General features: G+C 42.0%; 2 protein-coding genes, 3 non-coding genes and 1 pseudogene across 5 annotated transcripts; 2 read left to right on the top strand and 4 right to left on the bottom strand.

Moving 5' to 3' along the window:
- Positions 1-3,968: 3,968 nt before the first annotated feature.
- Positions 3,969-5,576, bottom strand: LOC122042806 (exopolygalacturonase-like). The gene is made up of 5 exons (XM_042603122.1): positions 5,436-5,576; positions 5,025-5,324; positions 4,621-4,910; positions 4,309-4,534; positions 3,969-4,211 (listed from the first exon to the last, which is right to left on the bottom strand). Exons 1-5 carry the CDS (start codon positions 5,574-5,576, stop codon positions 3,969-3,971), a joined length of 1,200 nt encoding a protein of 399 aa, XP_042459056.1.
- A 599-nt stretch (positions 5,577-6,175) lies between these two features.
- LOC121995167 lies at positions 6,176-6,263 on the bottom strand. Its single transcript, XR_006115850.1, has one exon. It is a non-coding gene; the product is annotated as a small nucleolar RNA snoR114 (small nucleolar RNA).
- A 7-nt stretch (positions 6,264-6,270) lies between these two features.
- On the bottom strand, positions 6,271-6,355 carry TRNAM-CAU. The gene is given in 2 exon segments: positions 6,271-6,306; positions 6,318-6,355. It is a non-coding gene; the product is annotated as a tRNA-Met (tRNA).
- Positions 6,356-6,718: 363 nt separating this feature from the next.
- LOC121982378 (RING-H2 finger protein ATL2-like) lies at positions 6,719-7,801 on the bottom strand. The gene has a single exon (XM_042535405.1). The coding sequence runs from the start codon at positions 7,708-7,710 to the stop codon at positions 6,919-6,921; it is 792 nt and encodes a 263-aa protein (XP_042391339.1). The 5' UTR covers positions 7,711-7,801; the 3' UTR covers positions 6,719-6,918.
- An 8,350-nt stretch (positions 7,802-16,151) lies between these two features.
- Positions 16,152-16,236, top strand: TRNAM-CAU. The gene is given in 2 exon segments: positions 16,152-16,189; positions 16,201-16,236. It is a non-coding gene; the product is annotated as a tRNA-Met (tRNA).
- Positions 16,237-16,243: 7 nt separating this feature from the next.
- Positions 16,244-16,335, top strand: LOC121995174 (annotated as a pseudogene).
- The last annotated feature ends 247 nt before the right edge of the window (positions 16,336-16,582 follow it).

Genomic DNA, 16,582 nt, shown 5'->3' with positions numbered 1-16,582 from the left:
CTTAGGGAGAAAACCTTAGCTTGGATTCGGAAATGGGAGAGGAAAGAGTTCTAGGTTTCGGTGGAGGAGGAACAAGGAGAAAGAAGGAGGAGGAAGAAGTAGCCAAACTTTCTTTCCCTTCTCTTCTCTCATTCCTATTTATTCTCAATGAGGATTAAAAATGTCTCAATTCATCCCCTTGATTCCTCTATTCTCTCACCCTCTTCATTCCCACGAAAATAGAGAGAAGAAAAAGGCAACTTGCCTTTTGTCTTTTGCTTGCTTCTTCTCTTAACCAAGAGGAAGAGGAGGAAAGCTACTTGACATTCTCTTGCTCCCTTACTTAATAATACTCTTTCTTTTAACTACAATTTCCATTCTTTGCTAATCATATATCATTCATGACTCTATTGGTTATCATACACCAATTTAGCTTTATCTATTATGAGGGGTTCAAGGTTCAAGCCTTAACTCCTCTCTCTTTTTATTTCTTTTTGGTTCTATTTCTCTTTTCCTTTTTATTCTAAAAGAGAATACCCATATGTGTAGCTAAAAATATTTCGTGGGTGTTACAGATGGTACTTCTATGTCATTAGTAGGTGTCGGTTCAATTGTTACATCTTGTTTATCTCTTACTGATGTTTATTATATTCCGAGTCTTAGTTTAAATATTTTTTCTGTTGGTCAATTATGTAAGTCTGGATACCTAGTATCTTTTTTTCATCCAATTGTTATATTTAGGACTCGCAATCTCAGAGGCTGATTAGGACAGGTCCTAGGCAATGAGGACTCTATGTTTTAGATCAACTCAAAGTACTAGAAGTTGTAACTTTGAGTGTGGATTTATCATCTTTTCATCTGAATCGTTCATCTTCTGATTTTTATTTGTGGCGCTCTCGTTTAGGTCATGTTTCAGCATCTCGTTTGTAGTTTTTAGCTTCTATAAGAGTATTATGACTTTTAAAAAGTTTTGATATTTCTGATTGTAGTGGTTGTAAACTGGTCAAATTTTCTACCTTACTATTTTCTAAAAGTCTTTCTTTTTTCTGCTCTATTTGATCTTATCCATTCTGATGTGTGGGGACCCCTCTCTTATTCCTACAAAAGGGGGGTCAAGGTATTATGTTTCGTTTATTGATGATTGCACTCATTACACTTGGGTCTATCTTATGCAACACGGGTTTGATTATTCTACCATTTTCAACAACTTCAGAGCTCTTGTGAAAACTCAACATTCTAGTGTTATAAAGTTTTTCCATTGTGATTTGGGGGGTGAATACATTTCGAATCATTTTTCACAATTACTTGCTTATGATGGTACTATTCATCAAACCTCTTGTACATATACTCCTAAACAGAATGGTGTGGCTGAACGAAAATATATGTATCTTATTGAAACATCCCATTTATTTTTATTATCTGCAAGTGTTCCTAGTATCTTTTGGGAGGGAAACAATCCTTATCGCTTCTTACGTGATTAATAGAATTCCAACCTCACATAATTTAGGCTTGTCACCTTTGGAAAAATTGTATGAGCATACTCCTCTCTATTCCTCTTTGCGTGTTTTTGGTTGTACTTGCTTTGTCCTTCATCCACTTGCGGAGCATAATAAATTAGCCTCTTGATCTACTCTTTGCATTTTTTGGGTTATGATGTTACTCAAAAAGGATATTATTGCATTGATCTCGTTAGTCAAAAATTGTATGTCTCTCGTCATATTGTGTTTCTTAAGCATATTCCATTCTTTGCTATTCCAGCTAGTTCGCATGATATGATAAAGTCAGATCTACTTTGTATTGATCCTTTCAATATCGACACTGAGGAAGTTTCACCTACAACTCCTATTGGTAGCTCAACTAAATCCAGTACTTTGGTTCCTGAGATATCCGCTCCACATGCTCCTCCTTCTGCCATTACCCAATCATCTCCTGAGGTTGTGGATGATCCTTCTCTCCACCGACGTCAATCCACTCGTATTTGTAAATCTACTAAACTTCCAGATTTTGCATACTCTTGTTATTCTCATTCTTTTGCTTCATTTGTTGCATCTATTCATTGTCTTTCTGAACCTATATCCTATAAAGAAGCTGTTTGTAATTCACTTTGGTAGAGTGCTATGGTTGAAGAACTAACTTCTTTGCATCAGACTCATACATGGGATTTGATTCCGTTGCCACCAGTAAAACACACTATTGGTTCTCGATGGGTATATAAGATCAAAACTAAATTTGATGGATCTATTGAGCGATACAAAGCTCGTCTTGTTGTTAAAGGTTATTCTCAGGAGTATGGTATGGATTATGAAGAAACATTTGCTCCTGTTGCAAAGATGACGATTGTTCGTACTCTAGTTACTGTTACTTCTGTTCGTCGATAGAGAATACCTCATATGGATGTCAAGAATATATTTCTAAATGGTGATTTTCATGAAGAAGTTTATATGATACCTCCTCCTGGTATTTCACACCAACCTGGTGAAGTTTGCAGGCTTTGTAAAGCATTTTATGGTCTCAAACAAGCACCTTGTACTTGGTTTGAGAAGTTCTCTACAATGATTAGTTCGCTTGGTTTTCATCCTAGTAATCGTGATTCAGCATTGTTTGTTAGATGTACAAGTGCAGGTCATATTCTTTTATCATTATATGTTGATGACATGATTATTACTGGTGATGATTCTGATGGAATTGCTTCCTTAAAATCTGAGTTAGCTCGTCGTTTTGCTATGAAAGAATTGAGTATACTACGCTACTTTTTAGGTATTGAGGTTACTTATTCCTCGAAATGTTATCTTCTATCTCAGTCAAAGTATATATCTGATTTGTTTGAGCGTGCTCGTCTTATTGATAATAGAGTTATTGATACTCCTGTTGAGAGTAATGCTCGATATTCTTTACCTGATGGCTCACCTTTGTCGGATCCTAGTTTCTACAGAACTATTATTGGAAGCTTGGTTTATCTCACTATGACTCGTCTAAATATTACATATGTTATTCATGTCGTTAGTCAATTTATCGATGCACCAACTACAGTTCATTAGGTTGTTGTTCTTCGTATTCTCAGATATCTTCAGGACACTTAATTTGAAAGTATTTTATTTCCTTCTACTTCATCTCTTGAACTGCGTGCATATTCTAATGTAGATTGGGTTGGTGATCCTACAGATCGTAAATTTATCATTGACTTTTGCATTTTTCTTGGTGGTTCTCTCATTTCTTGGAAGAGTAAAAAGTAAAATGTTATTTCTAGATCTTTCACAGAAGCTGAGTATCTTGCCATGACCTCAACTACTTGTGAGATAGTTTGATTGCGTTGGTTGCTTGTGGATATGAGTATTTCTCTTCATCAACCTACTCCATTATATTGTGATAATCAGAGTGCTATTCAAATTACATGTAATTCAATTTTTCATGAGCAGACGAAATATATTGAAATTGATTATCACGTTACACGTCACCATCTTCAGATTGACACAATCATATTGTCTTTTGTTCCTTCAAAGCTACATATTGTTGGTATGTTTACTAAGTCACATTCTGCTTCACGCATTCTTTTTTTATATGACAAACTCTCAATACTTTTAACTGTTACATCATGAGTCTGAGGAGGGATGTTAGATTATATATATTTATTTGTTTATAATTTTTAGGACAATTTGACCTTTTTTTTCTTTTTATATTTAGAGTTTAGGATTTTTTTAACTAAATTATATGAAGACTTTATACTTTTTTATTTTCTATCATCAATTTTAAATTCAATAATATGACTAGTTTTTTTTTTCTTAATTTCTACATTATAGGCGCCATCTTTCTTCGTTTCATATAAGATGCTATAAATCAATGATATGATCTCTAATTGGATTTTAGATTCTTTCATTTAATGCTGGAATGAAGGTAAAAGAATTCTATCCATTTCCTTGTAAACGTTTTAGTCGAACTTTTCTGTATATAATGGAAGTCATCCATTGAATAACACATAATTAATCAAGATCCTAGACCTTTGTAAGACAGGGATCAGGAGTCTGAGTTCCTACTGCAGAACCATTAACAACATTGGAGCAAGTTGACAAGGTGGCATTGGACGTGATATTGCTTGCCATGGTCAGGTTGATGTCCTGCAGAATCACGTTCTCACAAGGCACGCTTTGGCTGCAAAGTAGCGACACTGCCACCTGCTCGTTCGAAGTCCCCCTTATTCTGTTGTACGTCACGTTGCTGATCTTCACTTGAGATGGCTGCAAATTTCGACCAGAGAACGAGTCATCAGTTTGCCCGATATCGAAGATTTATTTTGTGGATTAATTAGTTCGGGTTTAGCTAGCTAGCTCGTACAGGAGCAACGCATTTGGCATCCGGACAGTATTGTTGGTCGATGATGATGGGGTTGGAGACGTTGTCCATGACGATGTCCTGGAACGTGAAGTTGAATGCTTGGCTGGGAGGGGAGCCCGGCCAAGTCTTGATCCTGACGCCGTTTGTCGTGTCGGAAATGGAGCAATTGCGCACGTGCACACCGGAAACATCCGATTCGTTTTCGTACTTCCCAAGACTTCCGATACTGTCGCATCGATATTAGGTAGATAATATCCATCAATTCTACCTCTATATATATATTGTTGTGAATGAGAAGGATTAGACACCTACCTAATTCCATGGCCGGGGCCACAGATGATATTCTCTATGTGGACGTCGGTGGCGCCTTGACCGATCGATATGCAGTCGTCGCCGGTGCTGATGTGGAGGTCGGAGATCTTGACGTCGTTGGACTCGCTTATGTGGATGCCGTCGGTGTTGGGGCTGTTGCCGGGGGCGGTTATGTTGAGGCGGTTTACGTTGATGGAGGAGCTCATCTGGACGCTGATATGGAACCCTTTGCTGTCGACGAACGTCAAGTTGCTCACCGTCGTATTGCTCACCTTCAGAAGCCTCAGTGACTGCGTGCAAATATATAAATTAAATATGAGAAAAATGAGACGATTTGGATATTAATTAATTTGCATGAAACGATCGAAATCCAAAAAATTTCAACGAAATGATTGATTAATTACCATGGGGAGTTTTTTGCAGTACGAGCAGGCGTGGGACCAAGAGCGGGAACCCTGGCCGTCGAAGGTGCCGCCGCCGTCAATGTGGAGGTCGTCGAGGTGCTTGAACTCAATCCAGCCGGGGTCGTGGAAGGCGCTGAGGGAATCGATGGCCTTCAACGTGCCGCGGATTTGGACCGTCGGAGTGACGCGGCAGGGGCCTTCGAAGCTCGCCGGACCGGACAAGAAGGTGGTGTTCTCCGGGATGAGGAAGATCGCCGGCGCATGGTGCTCGCACGCTGAGTCCCATGCGTCTACTAACGCCTGAACGGAAGATCATTGAATCAAATATTATATTTGATGAATTAACGAAACATCTAAAGGAATTTCTGAATCAAACAAATTATGTGTGTGTATATATATATATATATATACCTGACTATCGTCCGTCACACCGTCTCCTTCCGCCTCGTAAGCCAATGGGTTAAAGATTTCTTGCTCAAAGCTGGATTTCCACAAGCACATGAGAATGAAAGAAAAAAGGAATGCTTTTAACGTCATTGTACTACAAGCCATCGCCGTAAGTTTGCATTCAAATCCTTCCTTCTGCCTTTTTAGTTGGCTCGCGAGGGACAAAAGTAAATTAAAAAACAAACAAATAAATGAATAAGTCAATCAATGAGTATATAATTTGGATGATCACCTCTCCTCTCCTAATGGCATCTTCTTCGCGAAAAAAAAAAAGTAAAATTATTTTGGTTTTGAAGTCTAGATTTAGAAGTTCAAAGAGCGGAGAGAGCGCGATTCGAGTTGTAGATCATTTTATGCCGCAAGTATAAAGGAAAATGTAGGCCATGCTTAATTTTACCTTCACTTGGATCAGCGGCACAGCTTGTTGTTTTTCCTATTTTCTGATCATTTTAAAAGCAGAACTGGGAAAGGCATTAAAAAGGACCTCTATTATTTTTAAAATGATTGTTTATTATTGAAAGTAATGAAACATTTTCCTTCTTAAGCTGCTAAATACAAACAAATTATTCAAAAAGAAATGGTAGTTTTTTATTAAAAAAAATTATTTAAACAGTGCCAAATGGAAGCTGAGAACCTGATTAATTAAAAAGACTGATTTGTATACGAGTCAAAACACATGTCAATGAAAATGGGGAAAAAAAACTTGGCTCAGAAGCACTTTTAAGACATCTCTCTATCAGATGGTTGTGATGAACCCTGATCATCACTGAAGCGCATTAATCCTCATCACCAAGAGAATTGGGGTGAGAGAGGCTCGAACTCTCGACCTCAGGATAACCCATCAGCTATGAGACCTACGCGCTAACCAACTGCGCCACCACCCCATTGTTATAATCAGAAATACTTAAGTTATTTAAACAAATAAAATTTTAAAATAATACATAAAATTTTAGCTCTCGGTATAAAGGACCTTTTTTATATATATAATTTTAGAATTAACTAATTTAAATGTTTAATGAGTTAATAGTTACGATCTAAACTGGTTTTAGGTTTATGATACATTCAGTAGAAATTTAATAAAATTTTACAAAACTGTGTTAATTTGCGTTTCTAGATAATGTTCTAATTTTAAATTTTCATTCATCAACTAAATTAAAAAAAAAAATTATCACTGTTTTTTTTTATCTATTGTACACTTGAACCTTGTCACGAAACTACTGAAAAATTATGAAATAACATATCCACAATTCAAAATACAAAGCATTGGAGTATTTCCTTAATTAACAATACAAGGGTTTAACAAAATTCTGTACCTTGACAATTATCAAAAAGGAAAAAAAGAAAAAGAAAAGTCATCTATACTGTCTACGCTACATTGAACAACTCCTGAAGAGTAGCCTTTTATTACACGATTACCATTCCGCCGCACCTCCTCCGGAACCGGCGGCTATTGTGCCGACGAAGGCGGCGGCCGCGGTGGGTGACTCGCTGGCCCTTCTCCGTTCTCTAGTTCTGACGATTCTTCCGTCGTGCCACCGCTTCGGAAAAACCTGGAATCCCTATTAAGAAACTTCACCAGCAAAATCATCCGGCTCCCCGGCGACTTCAACCCTAACCCTAGCTCGTCCTCCTCCAATCCCCTCTCTGGCACGTCGATCCTGATCTCCCGCGAGGCAGATCCCGGCGACCCCATACCCACCCCTCTCCAGCTCCCGGGGCACAGACCCGCCGACGATGGCCGATCCGGCTCCGGAGGCGATAGCGCTGGTGGCATCACGGGATGCGCCTCCACGGTGGAGCGGCAGAGGGGGCAGCTGGAGTGGGAATGGAACCACATGTCGATGCAGTCGATGTGGAAGCGATGGGCACACCGCGGAAGAACGCGCATCTTCTCGCCCTCCTCGAAGTTGCTAAGGCATACCGCGCAGTCCTCTGCTTCCTCCTCGCTGCCGGCGGAGATGCGCAAGGGGAGGGACTTGACGACGGAGGGATCGAGTCCGCGGGAGGAGGGCGCGGCGGGAAAAGCTCTACCGGCACCGTCGTGGGCCAAGACGAGGCGTCGCCTGATGCGGCGGTGACGCTGGCGGAGGAGGAGGAAGCGCGAGCGAAGGTAGAGGTGGAGGGCGAGGAGGAGGAGGACGGCCCCGAAGAGGACGACGGTGGAGATGAGCATGACCTTGCCGCTGAGGGCGTATCCACGGGGGCTCGGGATCTGGTCACCGACGATGTTGGTATCCATTGCGCTTCCGCTTCTTCGCTCTCCAGGTGAATGCAGTCTCGCTCTCCCCTCCTTGTTTATTATATCGTCTTTTCTATACCGACGCGGTTTTTCGGATAAGAAGGATAGTTTTGGGACATAAAGTAGGGAAGTGGGTTTCACAATACGGGAGAAGTCCTGAAAGCGGAGACATGGGTCGTTTAATTTCTGTGAACCTTCGTGGGAGACGGGCAGCGATGCAGCCAAACGGCGGTTTTGACTCTCCAGTCTCCAAGAAACTTCCAGGAAATGATCTTTTTAGCTGTCTAACCTAACGCAATGCTAACTGCTGATCTTGTGGGTGAGAATTTTTGTTCGGTGTTGGTTTATTTTGGTTTTGGACCTGAATGGATATGAATCCCTACAACCATTACCAAGGTTTCGTATCTCAATTGACGTGATCAATCCCCCTTAATTCAGTAACAAACACTGACGTTATGATGCTTTAAGTAGTTAGGTGTGTGGTTTCGGCTAACGTGTCTCATTCTTTCGGCACATTGGAGCTGTTCTCTTTCAACAAATGTCGCGACGTTAATCACACGAGTTTCAGTAAAAGGTACGAGAAACTGTGAGTATCCTTATCCATATCTACAAATTCGTATACACGTGGGTGGTGATCGGTAGCGAGTTTAAAATTAGGACATGCCCTCTGGATGAGGGAAAACGAGTTCCATCTGTATGATCCAACCGAAATAAGGACGGTGCAAATTGAGGTCATGTAGGATTGCACGTAATATTAGGAAGGAAGCTAGATAATCTTGTTGGAATTGGAAAGAAAGAGAATAAGGTGAGTAGTATGAAGAAATTTGGTGGGAATCTTGTTTCATTTAACGGAATTACAAACCATCATCGGGTCTTTCTTATTTATGGACTCAAATGTGACTCTTGAAGAAACTAGACAAATCATTTAGGATGAATCTGAGTACTCTTAAAAGCATGTATCCCTTGGAAAAATTCATTGGAAACAAATATAATTGTGTGGGACCATTGACATCGCTAGAGGGGGGTGAATAATGATTCACTTCGTTCTTATTTGTCAATCGTGTGTTCATTTATAAAAGGCTAATATGCAGCAGAAAACACGAATACCACACACAAAACAGAACAAGCATAAGAGATATCTCAATTTTATGTGAAGTAGGAACCGGGGGTTTGGAATTATGTAAAATTGAGGTGTCTCTTGTGCTTACTTTGTTGTGTGTGTGTTGTTTGTGTTTTACACTGTATTAACCTTTTGTAGATGAGCACACTATCGACAAACAAGAACGAAGCAAATTGTTATTCACCCCTCCCTTGTTGAATGATGTCAATAGTTTTAACAAATGATATCATAGCAAGGTTGGCTCGTGATTGGACTAACAGTCAAAGAGCCCTGAAAGAACTGTGAATTTGAGTCCTCTAATACCCACAAACTGATGGTTTTTTTTTAACAAACTTGAGTGTCGTATTTTCTTCACTAAGAATTTTGACTTCAATCTGAATATTAGATGTTCTTCTGGTGTATGCAGTAGTTTTTTTTTTCCAATTAGAAAGAATACTTTTTATCACCAGAGCTATACTTGCCTAAAGAAAAAACATGCATTCTTGGATAGAAACAAAAATATAGTCTTAAGTTGAGATTATAATTTGCTAAAAGCTTGCAAGAATTCTGAATTCTTCTTACTTGAGGCAGCTTCCTCTCTGCTCCGCTAACTCAACTTTTTCTGCCAGTTGGCCTTGCTTTGTTTTAGTAGTATTCTTTGTCAGCTTCTAGCCAATGAATGCCTCACGTGAACATTCTTGTTCCTTAACACATTAACTCCTCTTCATGTATGAGGTCCCCCCAAGTTGTGTTAGATGTTAAGAAAGTCGATTGATGTGGCGGTTAAAATCAAGGAGTTAACTCTTTGGTCGTATCAATGCCATACCGAAATAAGTGCATTGTCACTCCGAATGCTCTGGTCGATCGGACCAAAAGGTCGATTGGGCATTCTACGCACATCGCTCGGTTGAACCGAACTTTATATTCAAGTATAGCGATCGAGTGCAAAATGAACCCCCGACATAAAGTCTGATCGGACATATTGTCCAAGCAGATTCTGAATCCCTCGCATAAATCCGGTTGACTTAAAGGTTGGACGGACCTTAAAGGACTCAGCTCTCCACTTCTCCAAATGCAAGGCTCTCAACTTACATCTGTCCCGCCCCAGAGTCGGTTGGACGTCCAGGGTTCAGCTTCCCACTTATGGGCATGACCCTTAGCTTACATCCGTCCGTCCTCAGCGCCGGTCAGACATCTAGGCCAGTTCCCCACATGAGCATGGCTCCTAGTCTATAGACGGTCGACCCAGAGCCGGTCGGACTCTCTCTAGGAGATAACATTATCAGAGAATCGTAACAACCTGTCAGGGAATATGTCATTACTCTGACATATGCATACAATGGAGTCTTCCTCCGCCTACAGGAATGTTGTCGTACATACTCCACCACCCGACATACTCTGATACCAGACATTCTCTGTCATCTCATTAATGCCAAGGTTATAAGAGGTGGTATAAAAAGGAGATCCTCTCCGTTGACCAAGTAAGTGCAGGAATGCATACACATCCACATACTCATGCATTTACACTATTGTTCTACTGCTCATCTTCTTCTCCATTTCGCTCGGCTACTATTCTGACTTGAGCATCGAAGTATCTATGTCAGGCCCCTTTCCTAGTTCTCTAACGCTTCCATTGGCTCTATTTACGCTGTGTGCAGGTCCACAGTTCTTAGTTCTAGGACCGCTTAACGTCATTTTTTTTCCAACTCAAGGTTTTCTCCCAGTCAACATGCAAGCCACCTCGATGTCACCCCTAGCTAGCACGCCATGTCCCTCGCATTCAGACAGAATCAAATTTAGTGTCATTTGTGGGAACTTTGTCTAAATCTGAAACAAAAAGATGAAAGAGGCTGGAAGACTCACTATCATTACCTTGTCATAAGAAGACTTGGAGCTGCTAATAGCTACTCAAGCGCAGAAGATAGTGCAGCAACAATATGCAGTAGCCGGATGTCCTTTACAGAATAACCCTGCTGCGTCAATAACGGGACCTCATATCTAGCAAGGGACCCAAGTGGAAGCCTCGACTATGTTCCAATAAGTTGTTCCTCCTCCTCCGGCAGGCTTCGTGCAAGCGCCTGTGCATCCGAACAACTTGCCACCTGTGTCGCCCTCCCCAGTTGCGTATCATAGGGTATTATTCCACACCACATTCGACGATATGGGGCGAGCTAAAAGACCTCAAATATCATCTTTTGGATACGCGCCCGCTCGGGACCTTCGAAAGAAGAAAGCGTCGATGGCCAGTATTTCCCCCGAGCAGATAAGTGTGTCGTTCTCTCAAGAAATTTTGGAAGGCAGACTACCGAGTCACTTTCGTCGTTTGACAATTGAAGAATATGGTGGAACAACCGACCTAGAAGATCATCTACTCAAATTCGAGAACGCAACCATCCTCCATCAATACATGGATGGAGTTAAGTGTCGAATGTTCCTGACCACCTTTCCAGCTTGGCACAAAGATGGTTCAGTCGGCTCCCGACTGAGTCCATTTGCTACTTCAAAGATTTTCACAAAGCCTTCTTGTACCACTTTCCTAGTAGCAGGAGGTATCAAAACACCAGTCTGAGTCTGTTCATGCTCAAGCAAGGGGCTAAAGAATCCATACGAGCATACATCAGGTAATTTAACCAAGTGGCACTAGATGTTCCGTCCGTCACTTCCGAGATATTAATAAGCGCTTTCTCCCAAAGTCTTTCAGAAAGAGAATTTTTCCGAGCCCTTGTCAAAATGCCCTCAAAGGAATTTGGCTACTTGCTAAGGAAAGCTGTCAAATACATTAATATAAAAGAAGCGCAGGCCGCTCAGAAGGAGGTGACTGTCTCATCTCCAATCCGTCAAGTCGGTCAGAAACCACCACCACCTTCGAAATGCCCCAAAAACTCCCGCCCGAATCTTCCACCAATCCGAGAAGAAAGAGTAGTGCCTCCCATCTCCAAGGCATTCGAGTCATACACCGTGCCTCCGCCGCTCTCCAATTCATTCGGGTCATACATCGTACCTTCGCTCTTCAAGGCATTCAAGTTAAACATCGTGCCTTCCATACTAGGGCCGATCGGCCAAATTATAAGCGAGCATGTCCTCGCGCCCATGTTCCAAGGTATTTAGGTCATGCACTGTGTCTCCACTCTCGAAAGCATGCAGGTCATACATTGTGCCTCCACTCTCCAAGGCATTTGGGTCATGCATGGTGCCTCCAAAGTCTTGTGTCATCCGACCGAGTTATAAGCGGTATGCTCTCGCGCCCAAGTCTCAAACTCTCGTGCCAACTGGCCAAGTTATAAGCGAGCACGCTCTTGCGCCCAAGTACTAAACTATCGTGCTGACCGACCAAGTTATAAGCGAGCATGTCCTGGTGCCAAGTCTCAAATTCTCGTGTCAATCGGTCGAATTATAAGTGATTATGCCCTCACACCCATGTTCCAAGGCATTCAAGTCATACACTGTGCCTCCACTTTCCAAGATATTCGGGTTATACATCGTACCTCCGAACTCTCGTGTCATCCGACCAAGTTATAAGCATGTGGTTGTGCTTATATCCCAGATTCTCGTGCCACTCGGTTGAGTTATAAGCGAGTCTGCCCTCACGCCTGTTCCAGACTCTCATGTCGTCCGACCGAGTTATAAGCGAGTTTGCCCTCGCGCCTGTTCTAGACTCTCATGTCGTCCGACCGAATTATAAGCCATCATGCCCTCGCGCCTATGTTCCAGACTTGTGTCGTCCGGTCAAGTTATAAGCGAGCATGCTCTCACGCCTATCCCATACTCGTGCCAATCAGCCAAGTTATAAGCGAGCCTGCCATCATGCCTATGTTCTAGGCTCTCGTGTCGATCGACCGAGTTATAAGCGAGTCTGCCCTCGTGCCTATGTTCTAGACTCTCATGTCGTTCGACCGAGTTATAAGCTAGCATGCTTTCGCGCCTGTCCCAGACTCTCATGTAGACCGATCGAGTTATAAGCGAGCATGCTCTCGCGCCTATGTCCCAGACTCTCGTGTCGTTCAACTGAGTTATAAGAGAGCATGCTCTCACGCCTATGTTCTAGACTCTCGTGTTGTTTGGCCAAGTTATAAGTGAGCATGCTCTCATGCCTATTTCCCAGACTTCGATTGAGTTATAAGCATGTCCGCTATCGTGTCTGTCCCAAACTCTCATGTCGTTCGACCGAGTTATAAGTGAGCATGCTCTCGCGCCTGTCCCAGACTCTCGTGTCGTTCGGCCGAGTTATAAGCGAGCATGCTCTCATGCCTATGTCCTAGACTCTCGTGTCGCTCGGCCGAGTTATAAGCAAGTCTGCCCTCGCCCCTATGTCCTAAACTCTCGTGTCATTTGGTCAAGTTATAAGCAAGCATACTCTCGTGCCTATGTCCTAAACTCTCGTGGCGCTTAACCAAGTTATATGCGAGTCTACCCTTGTGCACAAATTCCAAACTCTCGTGTCGGTCGACCGAGTTATAAGCAGACTTACTCTCGCACCTGTTCTCAACTCTTACCATAACTGTGAATTATTCAAATGGGCAATGCTCCCAGCGTAAAACTCGAACGGGAGAAATAGGACCGAGTGTCCAAGCAATATAACACCAAAGAACATAAGTGTCTAGTCAGTCTAGCTTGCAGTCTCCTTCAAATAGACTTGAAGGATAGGCTAGTGATACAGCGAGTAAGGTAGGACCCCCGAAGTTGGGTTCGATGTTAAAAAAGTCAGTTGATGTGACGGTCAAAGTCAAGAATGGGTCAACTCTCGGGTCGTATCGATGTCATGCCAAAATAAGTCCAATGTCACCACCGAGTGCTCTGGTCGATCGGACCAAAAGGCCAATCGGGCACGCTAGGTACATTGCTCGGCTGGACCGAACTCTATATTCAAATATAACGCCCAGAGTGCAAAATGAACCCCCGACATAAATTTCAACCGAACATATTGTTCAAGCGGATTCTGAAACCCCAACACAAACCTGGTCGGCTTAAAGGTCGATTGGACCTTAAGGGTTTGGCTCCCCACTTCTCCGAATGCAAGGCTCTCAACTTTCATCCACTTGACCCAAAGTCGGCCGGACCTCTAGGGCTCAGCTTCCCACTCACGGGCATGACCCTTAGCTCACATCCGCCCAGTTCTAGCGCCGATCGGGCATCTGGGGCCCAATTTCCCACATGAGCATTTCTCCTAGTCTACAGTTGGTCAACCAAGAGCCGATCGGACTCTCTTTAGGAGACAACATTATTAGAGAATCGTAACAATCTGTCAGGGAATATGCCATTACTCTGATATATGCATGCAATGGAGTCTTCCTCCGTCTATAGGAAGGTTGTCGTGCATACTCCACCACCCGACATATTCTAACACCAAACATTCTCTACTACCTCAATAATGCGGAGTTATGAGAGACGGTATAAAAAGAGGATCTTCTCCGTTGGTCAAGTAGGTGCAGGAATGCATATGCATCCTCATACTCGTGCATTTACATTGTTGTTATACTGCTAATCATCTTCTCCATTTCGGTCGATTATTGTTTTGACTTGAGTGTCGAAGTGTCTGCGCCAGGGACTCGTTCCTTGATTCTTGCTCTAACGCTTCCATTGATTTTGTCTATGGTGTGCGCGGGTCTGCAGCTCTTAGTTCCGAGACCGCTTATAGCATCATATTCTTCCAGCTCAGGATCTTCTCCCCGTCAACATACAAGCCACCTCAAGCCATCCCTAGCCGGCGTGTCATCTCCCTCGCTTTCAGACAATATCAATGTGCAATTTATAATAAATACGTTTATAAATATCTTAGGTTCTCAGTACTTAGCAAACGCCATAGTATTGGCATTCTCCTCGGATTTTACTCACCAGTCTAACGCCATGAAAAAAATAATAAAGAGAATGAATGTGAGATATAGCCTACTTCAATCACCAACCCCATGTATAAGGTCAAATTTATATGTCTTGATATGATATTGATGGCAAATGAATGTTACTCGGGTAAGTTCTGAAAGTTTACAATGTTCAGTATGAAATTTTGCAGTTTAGTTCTCATCGTGTATATATTTTGTTTGGTCAATTTGAAGTTTGAAAGCGAAACATATATAAGCTAAGTTTGCATGTTTATGCTATTTTCTACTGTCTATGTTACTTGGCCAATCTGAACGTCACTGAAATATAAATGTTCATCAAATAATTTAGTTGATGACTTTAATATACAATTACTAAAGATACATTAATTCATCAGGATCTATTTACACCTGGCAACGAAGATTGAATATTCACTCACTGGTATATTCACTCAATGTATAGAGAGATTAATGAGATTGATTGTGGTCACGTTGATGTAGAACTTGTTTACATTTACTTAGCAACTTCGAGGAGGGCGAGAAGATGCGCGTTCTTCCGTGGTGCGCCCATCGCTTCCACATCGACTGCATCAACATGTGGTTCCATTCCCACTCCAGCTGCCCCCTCTGCCGCTCCATCGTGGAGGCGCATCCCGTGATGCCACCAGCGCCATCGCCTCCGAAGCCGGATCGGCCATCGTCATCAGATCTGTGCCCCGGGAGCTGGAGAGGGGTGGGTATGGGGTCGCCGGGATCCGCCTCGCGGGAGATCAGGATCGACGTGCCAGAGAGGGGATTGGAGGAGGACGAGCTAGGGTTAGGGTTGAAGTCGCCGGGGAGCCGGATGATTTTGCTGGTGAAGCTTCTTAGTAGGGATTCCAAGTTTTTCCGAAGCGGTGGCACGACGGAAGAATCGTCAGAACTAGAGAATGGAGAAGGGCCAGCGAGTCACCCACCGTGCCCGCCGCCTTCACCGGCACAATAGCCGCCGGTCCAGAGGAGGTGCGGCGGAATGGTAATTGTGTAATAAAAGGCTACTCTTCAGGAGTTGTTCAATGTAGCGTAGATTCTATAGATGGTTTTTTTTTTTTTTTTTTTCCTTTTTGATAATTGTCAAGGTACAGAATTTTGTTAAACCCTTGTATTGTTAATTAAGGACATACTCCAATGCTTTGTATTTTGAATTGTGGATATGTTATTTCATAATTTTTCAGTAGTTTCGTGAGAAGGTTCAAGTGTACACAATAGATAAAAAAAGCAGTGATAATTTTTTTTTAAATTTAGTTTATGAATGAAAATTTAAAATTAGAACGTTATCTAGAAACGCAAATTAACACAGTTTTGTAAAATGTTATTAAATTGCAACTGAATGTATCATAAACCTAAAACCAGTTTAGATCGTAACTATTAACTCATTAAACATGTAAATTAGTTTAAAAAAAGGTCCTTTATACCGAGAGCTAAAATTTTATGTATTATTTTAAAAATTTATTTGTTTAAATAAGTTAAGTACTTCCGCTTATACCAATGGGGTGGTGGCGCAGTTGGTTAGCGCATAGGTCTCATAGCTGATGAGTTATCCTGAGGTCGAGAGTTCGAGCCTCTCTCACCCCAATTCTCTTGGTGATGAGGATTAATGCGCTTCAGTGATGATCAGGGTTCATCACAACCATCTGATTATAAGAGAGATGTCTTAATAGTGCTTCTGAGCCAAGCTTTTTTTTCCCATTTTCATGGACATGTGTTTTGACTCGTATACAAATCAGTCTTTTTAATTAATCAGGTTCTCAGCTTCCATTTGGCACTGTTGAAATAATTTTTTTTTTATAAAAAACTACCATTTCTTTTCGAATAATTTGTTTGTATTTAGCAGCTTAAGAAGGAAAATGTTTCATTACTTTCAATAATAAACAATCATTTTATGTGCTAGCCTGCTTATAACTCGGCCGACCGATACGAG

The sequence above is a fragment of the Zingiber officinale genome, chromosome 1B (assembly GCF_018446385.1).
Source record: "Zingiber officinale cultivar Zhangliang chromosome 1B, Zo_v1.1, whole genome shotgun sequence".
NCBI classification, from domain to species: Eukaryota; Viridiplantae; Streptophyta; class Magnoliopsida; order Zingiberales; family Zingiberaceae; genus Zingiber; species Zingiber officinale.
This window is presented reverse-complemented; position numbering and strand designations above follow the sequence as displayed.